Source organism: Clytia hemisphaerica, unplaced genomic scaffold (assembly GCF_902728285.1).
Source record: "Clytia hemisphaerica strain Z4C2 unplaced genomic scaffold, Clytia hemisphaerica genome assembly, whole genome shotgun sequence".
Lineage (NCBI taxonomy): Eukaryota > Metazoa > Cnidaria > Hydrozoa > Leptothecata > Clytiidae > Clytia > Clytia hemisphaerica.
The window spans coordinates 378,052-394,272 of record NW_027104378.1 but is presented as its reverse complement, the minus strand read 5'-3'; the positions used below and the strand labels follow the sequence as shown (position 1 = coordinate 394,272).

Here is a 16,221-nt window from a genome sequence, read left to right as displayed (position 1 = left end):
CTTTCTAACCTGAAAGTATACTCATAGTGTACTAACACGTGGTTCCTTCTCCCCTTACACGTTTTTTTATAAGAACATCCAAAAATTTTGAAGCTTGCGGATGTTCTTAACTTTTCGAGTTTTAAGCCTAAAAATGTTCTTAACATGTTCTTATTTTGACCATTTTGTGAATATTTTTTGACCATTTTCCTAAGAAATAGGGTGTTTTTGAGTCCACAAACCCTTAAAATGTGCTTAACTTATTCTTAACATTTTTGGCCAGCGAAGCCTTATGTTCTTATATAGTTTGTTCTTATAAAAAAACGTGTACTCAAAACAAATCACTTAATCTAGTACCTTTCTTCTTTCTGTTTAGTTTGCAGTGGTCGACGACAGTGGTTATTTGAGTATTTGGCAAGTGGCAAACACCCACGAGACAACGCCCTTCTATGTAAGTTTTCTGCTGTGCGGGCATTAAAAAGTTACTGTTATACTAAAAATTTTACGATCATTATAGTAAAAGTATGGACGACCACCGCTTTCTCGTGCAGAGTTTGTGCTCGCAAATACAAGTAATTGTTTTATTCAATAAAAAGTCGTACAATAATTTTTTTGAAGTTTTTTTTGGAAACTACAAATTACTTGTTTTCATGACTTGAGTTTTTGCTTTTTCCCATTGTGATCTTGATCAAACTTAAAAGATATAGGGTGAGCCACTGACATACATATGTTTGATTTTTACGGAGATTTGTAAAAAGTAATTACTAATCCGGAGCCAATCCTGGTATGGATTTTTTTGGTTTAGGTATATTCTTTTAAAAAGAAAATTAAAATTATTTTAGTAAATTTAACTACAGTTGTTGTGCACGGAAATAAACTGACACAGTTTGGAACTTCGATTGAAGTGAATACGATTGTTCAAACTGAAAATTAAAAATAATGACAAAACTAAGTGAGGAAATATTGAACGAAAAATATACAAGAAAATTGAACAGAAATTGACTTAAATCTTGAGAAAATCGATAAAAAACGACCTTAAAGGTATCGTGAAAATCGCACAAGAAATATCATGAAAATATAGCAAAAATGAAATCTAACTGAAATTTATCAAAAATTAATCTAAGACCAGACGCCTGAGCCAAATGGGCTGATGAGCAGAAAAACACAGAGAGGCAAAGGCAGAAAACAACATACCAGGTAGCCAGTATGTTGAAACTGTGAAAGACTGTGCACAAAAGTTGAAAGTTGATAGAATTTGATTTGTGAAAGTTTAGACCAAAACTGTCTAAGTCTGAAACTCCATATTGACGCAACCACACACAAAGCTTCTCATAGCTTGATTAATGATTCATGAAAATCGAGAGAAAAATACGCGTACTTGAACAAAAATTGAAAATACTAGATAATTGTGAATAAACTAAAGTCTATTCACGATAAGTGTGCACTCTTTTTTCATTTACCTATAACTTTTGAAGGAATTCTTCAATCTTTATAAATTTGGTATCATTGGAAAGATATTAGTGAGTGGAACAATTTTAAATAAAAAAAACTTTAGAAAAATTATAATAATGAAGATGAAAATGAAGAAGAAAAAAATGAAGATCTTGTAGAAAAGTGCTATAACTATCATTTTCACTGAAGTGAATTCTTAATCATCGAACGTCATCACTGTGAAAAAAATTCTCAAAAATAATCATTCAGTCAAAAGATATCAAACAAAGTTATAAGCTGATTGACGTCTAAAAACGCTGTTTTCTGCAGTTTTTTGCTGTTTTTTGGGGTCAATCACTTATTAACTTTGTATCATAACTTTATATTGAATAAATATTTTAATGAAATTTCTTCACAGTGATGATCTCCTAAGATCAAAGAATCTCTCCAGTGAAAATGAAAGTTATAGCACTTTTCTACAAGATCTTCATTTTTTTCTTCTTCATTTTCATCTTCATTTTTAGAATTCTTTTAAAGATTTTTTTATTTCAAATTGTTCCACTCACTAATATCTTTCCAATGATACCAAATTTATAAAGATTGAAGAAATCCTTCAAAAGTTATAGGTAAAAGAAAAAAGAGTGCACACTTATCGTGAATAGACTTTAATTATATGACAAAAATGATACAAAAGAACTTAAATTGACTGCGTAAAATTAATTGTCAAGAGACATTGAATAAAGAAATGACGTGAGACCAAAACAAAAGACTGAAATGAAAGACACAAAAGACACTGACATGAAGGGACGCACAAGACACGGAGTGAAATTAAATTTTTGTCCATTTTTCTAAGTAAATTAAAATCGCATGGTTTGACATGCACAACATTCCCCCACCATGGGCCAAAAATTTAATCATAGTTGACCAAGATGACAATTTTCTCCCAGGTAGTTAAGTTCTGAGCTTGAACTAGTCAGGGTCATAAAATGAGTTAATCACAACGAGACTGCTATATTTGACAATTTCGTTTATAGACGTTTGATCTATGACGGATGACGTTAAGAAGTAGCAACAGATGAGTTGGAATTTTTCCAGTGTTGATTTCATGAGGCTGGATAAGTGTGAATCGTGTAAACAACTGAAGTCCATTTGGAATGGATACAATACTGATAAGTTGGTTGAAAGACGATTGATGATTGGTATCCAGATTGCAGATTGAGATAGACTGACTGTTGAATTCGTGAGTTTGAATGCTTTCGAGATACTTGACCTTCTTTGGATGAAAGAACCAATGACATGATTAAGGTTTGACGTGATTTCGTTGGACGTTGCTGGCGATGATGATAAAGACTTGACAATTTGATCGTTTGGTATTATTTGATTTGATTCGTTGAAATTTGGGATCTGTGACATAACTGATGCTTTTATACTATTTTTCTCGTTTTGATTTGATGACTCATTGATGTTAAGTTTGTGAGGCATTTGATCGACTTTGATTGCGATATTCATGTGATTGGATGAATCAGTAATGAGTGACTGAGTTGATTTGATCGATCGAGTCTTCGACGGAATTTCGATAGGCGAGTCGATTGGATGTTCTTTTTGATCGTTGATGTTGATTGATTGGTTCGATTGATCCTCTTTACTTTGAGGGAAGTATTTCAAAGATGTTGGGTGGTCTGCATTGAACCCGAGTAAAGGAGTTTTGATTGGATGGATCGTATTATGATAAACTGATGTGAAGTTTGAAGATACATTGAAACAACGGAAGGAAGGGTGTGGACCAGCGATTACTCCTCTTCCACCACTTGAACTAGTAAATAGTGATTCGAGTATTGTCAGTCCTGACGGCATTTGATAAACGTGTTTTGGGAAGTACTTCAGATGTTTGACGCCAATCATCATATGAACGTCACCACCAATTGAGCGCGGAAGTTTCGGTAATGGTTTGAGTCCACCAGCCTTTGAATACGATTCGTCGATGTCTTTGTGAGCTTCGATGAGTGAAAAAGTTGGAAATGTTGATGTGATTTTTGGGATGCAGGGTCCGGTAAATGAAACCATTTCTCCATTGCTCAGTGGAAGTTTGACGATATAACGACCAAGTGTTGATTTTGTAATACTGTTTCCAACACCACCAAGAATGACTGGTTTTGACGACGCTTTGATTGCATTTGATCCAAGTAGCTTGATTGCTTTTTGGCTGACAACAAAGTCACTACAATCATTATCAAAGAAAATGAGGAGCTTGTTTTGATTGATTTAAATTTCTTGGAGCATGTAGATACCTCTGTCTCCATCTTCGTCAACGGTTTGGAAAGATTCAGTGTGAAATGATAAACTGATGTTTTTCGTAAAGCTTGGAAGATCTGGATTTCTGAAGAACCTTTCCTTGAATTTCTCGAGCAACTCGACATTGGCAGGCTCCTCCTTGTGCTCCTCACAAACCAAGACGTGTTTTCGGACTGAATACTTTTGATGTGATTCGTCGGGACAAACGAAGTCGTGTTGGCATTTACCATCCTTGTGTTTTCCAGATGCACTGGCTGCACCTGGAAACAAACATTGAAAGCAGTACCCCTTTGATTTCAAGAGGGAGAGGCGACTTGCAGGTGTCATTTCTGCAAACAGTTGACAAGTGTAATATTGAATTAATCTCGTCTGGCCTGGGCCTGATGTGGTAACATGATGATCTACTCCAGCAGGTGTTTCACACAAAGCACATAGAGGATTTGAGGTATCAGAGACATAAGAATTATGATGTCCGTACCTCGTATCCTTGGTGTTCTTTGATGAATCCTTTGGTTTGTTGTTGTCGTTTGATTTTGATGAGTCGTCTCGAAGGATAAGTTTTTGTTCAGCTATTCGACGTTCTTTCGTAAGGAATGTTACCATTTTCGTCCAAGTTTCTCTGGGTGTGAAGTCATCTTCATAGATTTCTGAAAGGAATCGCGTCGTTCTGCCATCACCAAGAAGATTTTGAATGTGAGTGAGGGTGTCTCCATAATAAAGGTGTTCCTCGATATCATGTTTTTTAGCTAGAGCTGCCATTTCTTGCATCATGCTGATGAGATTGCTGATATCAGATACGAGTTTCTCTGGATTTTTCTTTGAAATTTCAAGTGATTTGAGTTGATTGATCTTTCTTGAGCATCATCCTGGTGTCACCGAACGCTTGTTCGAGGCGTTTCCAAATTTCGTCAATCGACTCAAGGTTTTTGACCATGGTGTATGCTGGATCAGCAAGGTAATTGTTGACTAACAGATCTGGTAGATAGCTCTTAGGAGTTGATGTTAGATGAACTTTTTCGAAATCAGAACGAAAGGTATAATAGTCTGATTTGGAATCATATCCAGTGAATTTGTCAAGATGAATGTTCAGTTTATTACGTTTGAATTCTGAGTGTACGTCTAGTTCACGATTACTTATTTCAATGCTCAAGTTGTTCATAAAAGTTTGTCGTAAAATGTCTAATTTGAAATATCTCTCACCAAGTTGTTTGATTGTGGTTTTGATCAGTGCATTAGTGGTAGATGTTTGGATGCATTCCTTGTAGGAATCTGAAATCTTGTTGACCTTTGTTTCGTTTGACGGTATCTCTTTTCGCCAATTCAGGAGGTCGATTGATGCTGAATCAGCAGGGATCCTTTTAAACTTCAGTTCCAGTTCATCGATGGCTCCTTTGGCCCATTGCATATTGAATTCCAGTGTTTGTTCTTTGTGCGCGATGAACTCGTCGACTCGTTTCTTTTCCTTGGTGACAGTGATCTTGGAGTTGTATTCCTTCGAGTCCTGTATGTACTTGGTGATTTGATCCAGGCCTGTCTTGATTGTAAGTTGGAGATCGTCCGATAAGGCTTCTCCCGATGACACGATTCTGCGTGATTTGGTACGGATTGATTTCCGCATTAATTCGAATTTCGCCAGTAACGATCTGAGGTCCTCTGGTTGTACGTTTTCGAACTTATGTTCGTTGATGAGATCTGGAATCTCGTCACACATTACTTCGATGGCAATGCGTTCTTCATTTACTGAGGTGTTGTGCGGTTGAAGATGAGGAGTATCCATTTCGTCTTCGGATGAACTCAGCTCCTTGTAGTTGACACGTTTTGTCTGCCTGAGCAGCATGCGTTGATATCGATTTGAATGAACAGGTGAATGATTCAGCTCTGCATGAATGTTGACGGTGATGAATTTTCGTTAGCGTATTGTTTGTTTGAATGATGAAACGACTTTTGTTTGAATGTTGACGGTCGTGGATGTACTGTCTGTTTGAATGTTGTGCACGGAAATAAACTGACACAGTTTGGAACTTCGATTGAAGTGAATACGATTGTTCAAACTGAAAATTAAAAATAATGACAAAACTAAGTGAGGAAATATTGAACGAAAAATATACAAGAAAATTGAACAGAAATTGACTTAAATCTTGAGAAAATCGATAAAAAACGACCTTAAAGGTATCGTGAAAATCGCACAAGAAATATCATGAAAATATAGCAAAAATGAAATCTAACTGAAATTTATCAAAAATTAATCTAAGACCAGACGCCTGAGCCAAATGGGCTGATGAGCAGAAAAACACAGAGAGGCAAAGGCAGAAAACAACATACCAGGTAGCCAGTATGTTGAAACTGTGAAAGACTGTGCACAAAAGTTGAAAGTTGATAGAATTTGATTTGTGAAAGTTTAGACCAAAACTGTCTAAGTCTGAAACTCCATATTGACGCAACCACACACAAAGCTTCTCATAGCTTGATTAATGATTCATGAAAATCGAGAGAAAAATACGCGTACTTGAACAAAAATTGAAAATACTAGATAATTGCCTAAGTGTGAATAAACTAATTATACAGGGTGTCCCTAATAAAAGTATCGAGTTTGAACATGCGATTGAGTAAAAAAGTTTGTGTGTGTTATCGCTAAAATATAAGAACGTTCTCCATCACATATTGTTACGTAATGACAAAGAAAAAAGAGGGAGAGCTTAAAATACAATTTTGTGAATACACACTTAAAACTTTCTACTCAATCGCATGTTCAAACTCGATACTTTTATTAGGGACACCCTGTATGACAAAAATGATACAAAAGAACTTAATTGACTGCGTAAAATTAATTGTCAAGAGACATTGAATAAAGAAATGACGTGAGACCAAAACAAAAGACTGAAATGAAAGACACAAAAGACACTGACATGAAGGGACGCACAAGACACGGAGTGAAATTAAATTTTTGTCCATTTTTCTAAGTAAATTAAAATCGCATGGTTTGACATGCACAACAACAGTTACCGCTCGACAATTCGAACTGGAACGAGGATTCTGATTTGTTCGAATTAGAGAGAGATTCGAATGAAAGAAAGTATTTTATGAGGGTTTCCTCTTGACGGGAACTGTGAATTAGTTCGAATTATAGAAGGATTCGAATAATAGAAGTTCGAATTGTCGAAAGTCTATAGTAGCACAAATACATTCACTGTCACTCGAATTTCCCGTGAGTGTAGAAGATAGGTGGTCTTTGTTCCATGAAGTTCAGCTGCAGCGAAGGCACAAGAAGACCGAACTTTAATAATCGATCTTGGTTTAGCCAAATGAAACCTTAATCGTCGCTATCGCAGACAAGTAAAGATACATATGCCTTGCAAAAACTATTTTACAAGAAGTTAGTGATTTGAAAGTTACTGGCGTGTACAGGACATGCTGCATTCCAAGGATTACTCGCGTAAACTTTAATGTCGTAAAATTGTCTTGCATCGGTATTTACAAGGCTGGCAACTTCAGTTCCATCGAGTTTCACAAAATAACGATAATTGCCGTTACTCGTATACCTTTGATGAACTTCGACGTGATACGTTTTGTTGATACTCAATATTTTTGGTATAGTCATGCCAGTTCTATCTGCACCATTGATTCCTTGCTCGACAAATAGCTTCAAGCTGTTTTCAATTACACCGATGAAAGGTGATCTGCTGCCGTATTCGAGAATGTTAGCACCGGTTGTCAGATGTATTATATTGCATGCCATAGTACCGGTATTAATTATTGAAGTGTGGATACGGATGTTCACTGATATGACAAACTCCGGTGACAGAAGCGGTATTTTTGTTAACAGGTTGCCCATTGTCAGGTTTAAACCTGAAGAAAAGAAAATAAGAACTGGTGTCCGCAAGAAAACACTTTAACACTATTTCTAAATCCTATATGAGTTTCTGGAAAAGTCTGTTTCCTCAAACACACTTAGACTAGAGTCTACTTCTGGCTGAACTTTGCTTTCTAATAATTTTTGAGTCCAAAAAAAGTAGACTAGGTGCATTTGACGAGGTTGCCATTTTGAGAAAAAAATCCAAATAACAAAAAAGCTACTTGAAGTTGAAAATTATAATTAAGAATGAGAAACAAACATCAATAACAGATTTTGAATCCCTTATTTTCAAATAAAAACATTGCTTCATTCCTTTTTGCTTTGGCAAAATCAACGAAAATCTGGCGGAGGCTCTAAGCAAAAGCATACTGCCCGGGCCATTTAATCGCGCCATATAAAAAAGCATTAAGTGGACCTCGGGCTAGAACACACTCGGAAGCGTGATGTATTTTCAATGTTCTTCATGTCATTCGCGTTTTCAAAAACTTATTAATCATCTCTGCTGAGCCAACATTTCGCCGAAAAATTATCAGAACTTGAGGAGAGCTTTAGTAGCCTCTTGGTTGGAAGCCTGTGGACTCGAGTCTAACGTTAATCGACTATGTATCACAACGAGGTTATTTTTCGTGTCTCTGATTGCTCTAGGTGACTGTCCTTACAAAAGACTTTAAATGTACCTGATAACGATAAAACCTTCGTTAAGATGAATTAAATACCTGCATCGTCAATTAAAATCAAAGCTTCTTTCCCGTGGTTGTTTGGTGGAATCCCTAGAATCTAGAATAGAAGAAAGTTTAGCTTTTTAGATTGAAGGTGGCTAGCTTCACCTGACCAAGAGATGGATTGACCAAAGTCGCGAGCTTCCTACTATGTATCAGAGTTTTTTTTAATTTATGTAGGTCTGAAAAGTCAAAAGCAAAGTCAAAGCTTTTTTAGTCGTGAAATTAGATTTTTGCTCTTCACTCAGTTTGATTTGGCCAGAAAATCTGCACAAAGACTTTTTCGACTGCCGTCCATCCGCCAAATAAAATGTTCACCAGAATTTTTCTCCGTACTAAGAAATTGAGTTTTATAGTTGCTCAATGTGAATTGTAATATTACTTACTTCTGACTCACAGCCAACGGTCGATAAATCGAGAAACAAAATTAATCCAAATATAAAGACAAAACAATAAAAGGAAAACATTTTTCTGTACTAATGGTGTAGTTCAGCTTTAAATTCTGTTGTTTTCTTTTCTTCATGAGATTTGAAGTAAACATCTGAAAAAAACCCCAGACATTTGTTACTGAAAAAAATAATTGGGCGAAAAAAGAAAAAAATTATGAAATCGAAATTAAGTCATATCATATTCATTTTCCAAGTTTGAAATTCGATTATCTTGAGTATTATTTTTCTTTTTGATTAATTCATATCATACGTATGTTTCCTAGGAAATACCTATGTTAACTAATTCATATCGTTTATTTATTAATTTTTGTTGTTTCATGTAATGAAACACTCTTTCAAGATATTTTGGACCTACTTTGATATCTCATGAATCGACTTTTATCTATTCGTTAGCAGTTTGATATTCCAATGGCGGATTGGCGACCGCCCGTGCTAAACTTCTAAAATAGCGGTTAATTATCTAGCGAGCACCTCGCCAAAAACCGGGATTTTCATCCCGTTCTTAGTCGGTTCCATTTTCGAAAAATAGAAGCCTTTCAAGTGCTTTGACGCAAATTAGATATTTTCGCTACTGCAAGAGCTTCAAAAGTTTAAAGTGACTTCAAAAAAATCGAATGTTTGGAGCCCGAAAACCTGGGCTCAAAACATTCGAAAAAGTCGCAAAGTGGAATAGACGTTACCGTGTAGAGAAAAAAGCCGTGACGTATAGTATAAGCTAGTCATTATCCCATCGTTGCATGGTGGAGCTAAACAGAGAAAAATATTATATATGAGTAAGTAAATTATTTTTCCTCTTTTCCCTTTTTTTAAAAGAAAAACTTGAAATTTTCTCTATTTCTTTTTTCAGAGCATGAAATGTCACTCCAAGAATTGTGTGGATTTTGCTTTTCTGGGATCTTCGAGTCTCATTGCCACAGTTGGTGCAACTAACGATAAAAGGTAAAGCTTTTCTTGGTCCAACCCGATGACGTACAGCGGAGTCTTCATAACTCGAACCCCTGTAACTCGAATGTCTCCTTCCCGTCCTTCTCAGTCGGCAATGCCTTAAAGCCAACCTCCATAACTCGAAATTTGCTTAGTTTTTGTTCTTAGATTTGTTCAAATTGCAGTCAACACTCTCTCTAATTCGAATCTTTCTATAAGTCGAATTTGTTTCCAATCCCCGTCAAGGAGAAACCCTTTTAAAATGCTTTCTATAATTCGAATCTCTCTGTAACTCGAACAAATGAGATTCCCCGTTCGACTTCGAATTAGCGAGAGTCAACTGTGGGAATTTTGCCTTTTCCAGTCAAGAGAAATTGATGCCTTTAAGGACGACAAAGGATGAAATCTAGCGCTTTCTTTGATTTCGAGTGGTGCATTATTTGAAATCTGGTCGTAAATATTACTTTCAATCTATCCTTTGTGTGAAGTTGATGAAGTAGTCGTAGCCATCGTCTTAACTCCACAGGTCTCGTAATATCCTGCTTATTAACCATTAACCATTAGGAATACATTGATCTCTTGCTAGTTCGAACTCATTCCCAGTCCCTGTCAAAGGGGAACCTTTTCAAATAACTTCCATAATTGGATAATCATTTTTATAGACTTTTTGATGTTCCTGTTCCAGTTGTCTGACCAGAATTAAAGAATACTAAAATCTTTTTTTTTCTTTCTCCAGAAATGTTTGCATTTGGGACACGTTACTGTCGGGACGGAAAGCCTTAGTACACAGTAAGAACAATTTACAAATTCTCTTGGAAGACGTTTTCGTTCTTCCTGAACAGCGTCAACTTTTTTGTAAATGAATAAAGCTTTCTATTTGCCTTTTTACTCTATATCTGAATATATCTCACGTTTCCTTACTGTTCATACTTCAGTGACAATAGGTTTTCCCACTGAGCTGATATAGACCATATTCGCACGTAATGGCTCCGTTTCGTACTATTGGTTACATATAAGTTTAAAGTCACTTCTAACCAATAGAATGATTTCATTTCGTTTCGGAGCGAACATGGTCATAGGCCCTGGAGGCAGTTTCTCAATCCTAGCCAACCAAAATCTTTGATTGGAGTTTTTTTGAAAGTGGTACTCTAATGGTAGCATTACTCAATAGCGGTTTAGGATGTATCAGCAGCGCTAGGTCTACTTTCACTTGAATACTTATGCTGATGTAGCGCCGTTTGACGCTAATTTCAAATATCTTCTTTACGGGTTTCACTTTGAAAAAAACTTCGATCAAATATGGCGGATTAGTCCAGGGTTTATAAATGTCGCTATATTTCTTCAACATTGTTATAAGCAAACAACCATTCCATATTTTATTTTTCATTTTCAGGTTTTGCACACGGCAACCACGGCGCACAATGCTTGATTTACGTGCCAGGTCAACAAGCCTTGGTAACCGGTGGAAAAAGGGGTGATATTTGTATCCTTTTCACTAGTGACGAATTCATGTTTCCATCCATAGGGAAAGTTTGACTTGGCTACAGACAGACTCAAAATTTTTATTTAATTCACACATTTTACCTGAGGTGAAAATGAAAAAAATGTAGTGTTTCCGGAATGCGGGTGAAGGAAAAATGCTCTCATGCGGCCGGCCGGAAAAAAATTTATTTTCCTATTTTTGATAACTTATAATCCTTGAATCAGAAATTTTATGTAAAAACAGTATTAAGTAAGCCCTGAATACTAATTTATCAACTACTAACGAACAAAACTTGATTTACGTGCGGGAATATCTAACCAATAAACGACGTTAAATAGCTTGAACGGTCAACTTGATATTCTTTATGATGGACCATGTAGATGAACCCATAGTCTGCGGCCGGCCGTTTTCCGGAAACAACATTACATTTTTTTATTTTCGCCTGAAATTAAAGTTTTTTTATCGGGCATTGCCTTTCCGGCTAAATTACGGTCAGGGAAACGTCCACTGGGGGTTAAAGGTTTGGGTTACAATAATTTGGAGAAAAAAACATCATCATCATCTGGTTACCAATTAGCCAAGGAATTGTCAACACTAGAGGTTCTCGGCTCGAATCCCCGATGAAAACAATCGAAAGACTGAGTAAATTAAAGTCCAAGATTACTGGGCCGTTCACGTAAAATATAGACGCAATTTATCTATTTTTAGAAAAATTTCTCACTTTCACCATTCATCCTTAACTCTTTTTACACACATGAAATTTCATCATAAAGGCATCTTCGATATTCGACATCGCCGTTTATTACACACTTTCCAAGGACATGATTCGTTGATCAAAACAATGTCTTTGGATCCCATGGAAATGTTCTTCGTTACCGGCAGTGTGGAAGGAGATATAAAGGTTTGTTGAGAGATAAAAAGCTGACAAATTTTTATATAAAGTTAGATCCTCAAAACTCATCATCTTAACTGGGCTTAGAATGATTGTAGTAAGATTTAAATTTTTTGTTCAAATAAGTCCCAAGATGATTGAATAGGTTTTTGAGATTGAAATATTAAGTGTACAAGCCGCATAAATTGGGCTATTCCAGAAGAAAATTGTAACCCCTATGTTGAGGAGGTTGGATTCTTGGATTTTTTTTCTCCTTTTTTGGACCACCCTGGATTTTTGACCCCGTTTTACTTACCACCCTGGATTGTTAAACTCGAAAACCAGACCACCCTGGACGTCACACCTCCTCAACATAGAGGGTACAGACTATTTCTGGAATAGCCCATGAGGACTTTACTTTATATAAAGATTTGCCCGCTTTTCGGATTACACACTGTATACTCCGGAAGAGCACTGGCTACTATGGCAACTATGGCACCAGTAGATTCATAAAGTTATGCACTTAAGATAACAAAAGTCAGACTATGTTCCAAACGCTCATGAACAAAAAATTTGATGAAAAGGTGATGGTTTCCCCCTCATTTTGGTCATAAATCGCTTATAAAATGACACTTCTACATCAAATAACTCCCGTTCAGTACAGAAATCGGCCATACTCGGGCGAACCCGAAAAAAATTTTTGTTTCCGGTCCACCGGCCGGGTGAAAATTTATTTTGTCGTCACCCGGCCGCATTTTTTTTCGTACATCATCGTTAGGGGTAGGGTTAGTTTGTTTGTTTGGAAAACTTTCGTGAATCAGTTTTTGAGGCGTGTGATTTATCGCACGTGATAAATTATATTCTACTGTAAAACGTACTGTAAAATGCACGCCTAGAAATCACTTGGAATGAAGGTTTTATCCTGATCATTGTTATAGAAATGAAACTTTATTCATCTCAAACTAAACCCTGCATTGTTTTTATTAATTCTTGCTTGCAACTCAACTTTTAAGAATGTTTTTTTTTATATACAACTTGGTTTTTATAAAAAAATCATGCTGATTTGCGAGTAAAATAAATAGAAACATTCACAAAGTGGGGACTTTTCAGTAAGTAAACAGCTTTGTTTTTATAAAAGGAATCATGCTGACTTGTGAGTAAAATAAAAAGAAACATCCATAAAGTGAGGATTTAAAAAATTGGGGAAATGTTTCTCTCACTCTACTTTTTTCTCAAAAAAGATCACTTCGTAATCACAGTTTGGAGCCTTTAGCAATTGAAGATAAATATTCAAAATGAAAGAGAGTGTCCAGTTTACGAGTGCTTTAAAAAATCGAGTTTTGGGATCGAAATTTAGCAAAAAAAAATTTTTTGCGGCCGGCCGGGTGAGTGTTTTTTTCGTCACCCGGTGGACCGGAAACAAAAATATTTTTAGGGTTCGCCTCGCTTGAAAGTCTTCTATGTAGTTTTTCGAGAGCTTTCAGATTCTATAATTGGTTTTTGCCTAAAATGAGTTTGAAAGTTTGAAACTTCCATAAAAATTGGGCACTTTGGTTCTAGCCTAGGCTTTCAATAAATGTGTCCAAAAATAAGGGGGACCCTTAAAATTTTTCTGGGCCGCACTTCTAATATCAATCCATAGGGTATTAGGTATGTCTGGTCCAAATTTGGTGCTTTGTTCCAATTTTGCACGTTTTTGATGTTTTTTGTATTAGAACAATTGAAATAAGATTACAATTTTCTGTTCAATCAATAGATATTAAATTCCCTAGATAATTGAAAAGGTGTTTTAGACTGAAATATTAAGTTTACGAGTCATAATATTTAGCATGAATTACTTATTACTTTTTACTTCAAATAAAAATTTTGTCCACTTTTTTTGGGACACGCTGTTTGTAGTCTAATTTTCAAATATTAGTTTTTGTTTCGTAATTTTTTTTTCAGGTGTGGAGTATCGAAGGTAGTGAGATGTTGGATTCATTTCCTAAAGAGCATGCGCGAGGTACTGTATCATTACGTCAGATCAGTCCTGGTGTCCAATGTATTCGTGTGATGCCGTCACGAAAAATCTTTTCTTGTGGTGGAGATGGGACTGTCAAATGGAGATATACACATTACAAGAATTCTTGAAGTCGTTAACAAACGTGGTGAGAGGATGAAAGGGAAAGATCTGGTTGATTTTTGCCAGTAACCTGTGCACCTGTTTGAGAGTGCCTGGTAAAATCACTGACCTTTATATACCCTGGACCAAGTTTCTCAATCCCGGCCAAGCAAAATCTTTGATCAGAGTTTTTTTGAAAAGTGGTATCCTAATGGCGGCACTACTCATCAATAGTGGTGTAAATGGATCGATATCGCTAGATCTACTTTCAATGAAGTATGAGCCCGAAGGGCTAGAATCGAATCTCCTCGGTAGGATTTTAAGCCAACAAATCCTACCAAAGTTGCGCGGCCTAACACGATCCGCCAAGTTTTTACACAAATGGCATAAAATAACACGTGAAAACAAAATAATTGCTAGGTCCAATCCGTCGTCAAAAATACGACGCATATTTTAAGGCTTCACTTTTTCTTGCCTGAGAAAGGTTAGAGATTCTACTCTAGCCCTTTGGGCTTTAAACTCAATATCTACTTTCCCTTGAAAACTTTTGATGATGTAGCGCCGTTTGACGCTTCTTTACGGGTACCAATTAAAAAAAACTTCAATCAAAGACGGGGGATATAGCTTGTTCCAGGATATATAAAGGTCAGTGGGTAAAACCTTAGAATGTCTCATTAGCCGTGTATGATGATGGAGAGAAAGGGTACACAACGCAACGTTGTTTGAACGCTCATCTAACGTCAAATGAACGTTGGGGACCTTGGATGGACGTTGTAATGACGTTATATTCAAGCTGAGAGTAACAACGACCGTGCTTTTGACCAGCTGGAAACTCGTTAATAATGTAGTGAACATTGTTTTTCAGCCCTAGAACTTCCTTAAAAATTTTCAAAGAACTTATATAAGCATTGGGATGCTTCTTCAGTAGTGGAATCTATAAATGGATTTTTTGTCCAAGAAATTCCCTTACCTTGTTACTCCTTTATTAGAGTCTTCGAGAAGTATCAGGGGATATTCAAATAGTTTGAGATGTATGACCTATAGATCCCTTTCATAGTCTAGCGTCCTAAGCAAACCCTTCAAATAGTAAGGCCAAAAGAAATTGTAGGTTTTGAACCATTGAAGGTTCCTGTGGGCCAAAAATCTCAAACCACCTATGATTATCCCTTTAGAAGAGTTACAAAGTTCTAGAGTTTTAGAATCTGGGTGCGTATTTTGACGGAAACAGGAGAAATTTCGCCATTATTTTAGATATTATTTTTTGGTTACTTTTATTTTTTGTTTTTTTAGTAAAATAGTAATTTTTAAAGAATTTTGCGATTAAAATTCGCTCAAACTAAAAATATAACAAATATCCAAACGGTATATGGATGGATATGCAGGCTGTAAACTAGTTTACTATTTCGATGTGTGTGCTGTTTATCGTTTGGCGGCCTACTTAGATCTCAGTAAACCCAAAGTCGGTTTAGATGATAAAGTGCGAGTGGACTGTCTTCTTACAGTTGACCCTCTCTAATTCGATTTTCAAGGGACCAAGAATCTTCTTCAAATTAGAGAAAGATTCGAATTAAGAAAGTATTTTATACTAATTTCTAGCTGAGGGGACCAATATTTTAGTTCGAATTATAAAAAGATTTGAATAGTAGAGGTTCGAATTAGAGAGAGAATTGAACCGATTGGTATATCTGAATTTTAGTTTTGTCATAAAATCAAGTCCAATTATTTCGAATAGATGTCTTCTAATTTGAATTTGTTTTTTCATTTTTAAATTTATTACTGTATTGTTAAATAGTCATACAATCAATTTATTACTATATTATAATTTCTTGAATTTTATAACAAGGGACTATTACTTGCTAAGTAATTTATGCTAATTTATGCACATCTATGGAAAAAAAAAATTTTAACTCAAATTATCCTAAATTTTCAATGACGAGGAACGAGTTGAACGCAAATTAAACCGCGAAATAATTATCTGTGAATAAGAAGAAATTGTTAACTTGTGTACTGCAAGTATCCCTTTTCGCAAAGAGGGAAATCTTTTACTCAAATAATAGCAGGTAAGGAATGCACGCATCCTATTAAATAGGCTAATGCTCCGATCGGGTTAAATTCCACA

General features: G+C 35.9%; 3 protein-coding genes across 3 annotated transcripts in view; 1 reads left to right on the top strand and 2 right to left on the bottom strand.

Annotated features, from left to right (window-relative positions):
* LOC136819085 (dmX-like protein 1) overlaps positions 1–14,459 on the top strand; it is a 66,745-nt gene extending 52,286 nt beyond the window's left edge. Inside the window, exons 38-43 of the mRNA XM_067075253.1 lie at positions 356–430; positions 9,571–9,662; positions 10,384–10,436; positions 11,041–11,130; positions 11,904–12,031; positions 13,946–14,459. Of these exons, the coding sequence (XP_066931354.1) occupies positions 356–430; positions 9,571–9,662; positions 10,384–10,436; positions 11,041–11,130; positions 11,904–12,031; positions 13,946–14,131 (624 nt within the window). The 3' untranslated portion in view covers positions 14,132–14,459. The remainder of the gene's footprint in view (positions 1–355; positions 431–9,570; positions 9,663–10,383; positions 10,437–11,040; positions 11,131–11,903; positions 12,032–13,945) is intronic.
* LOC136819080 (uncharacterized) lies at positions 4,529–6,484 on the bottom strand. Its single transcript, XM_067075248.1, has 2 exons — positions 6,025–6,484; positions 4,529–5,753 (listed from the first exon to the last, which is right to left on the bottom strand). The coding sequence occupies exon 2, from the start codon at positions 5,537–5,539 to the stop codon at positions 4,529–4,531; it is 1,011 nt and encodes a 336-aa protein (XP_066931349.1). The 5' UTR covers positions 5,540–5,753; positions 6,025–6,484.
* On the bottom strand, positions 6,517–8,865 carry LOC136819053 (uncharacterized). The gene is made up of 3 exons (XM_067075219.1): positions 8,661–8,865; positions 8,272–8,332; positions 6,517–7,548 (listed from the first exon to the last, which is right to left on the bottom strand). Exons 1-3 carry the CDS (start codon positions 8,739–8,741, stop codon positions 7,067–7,069), a joined length of 624 nt encoding a protein of 207 aa, XP_066931320.1. The 5' UTR covers positions 8,742–8,865; the 3' UTR covers positions 6,517–7,066.
* Positions 14,460–16,221: the final 1,762 nt, after the last annotated feature.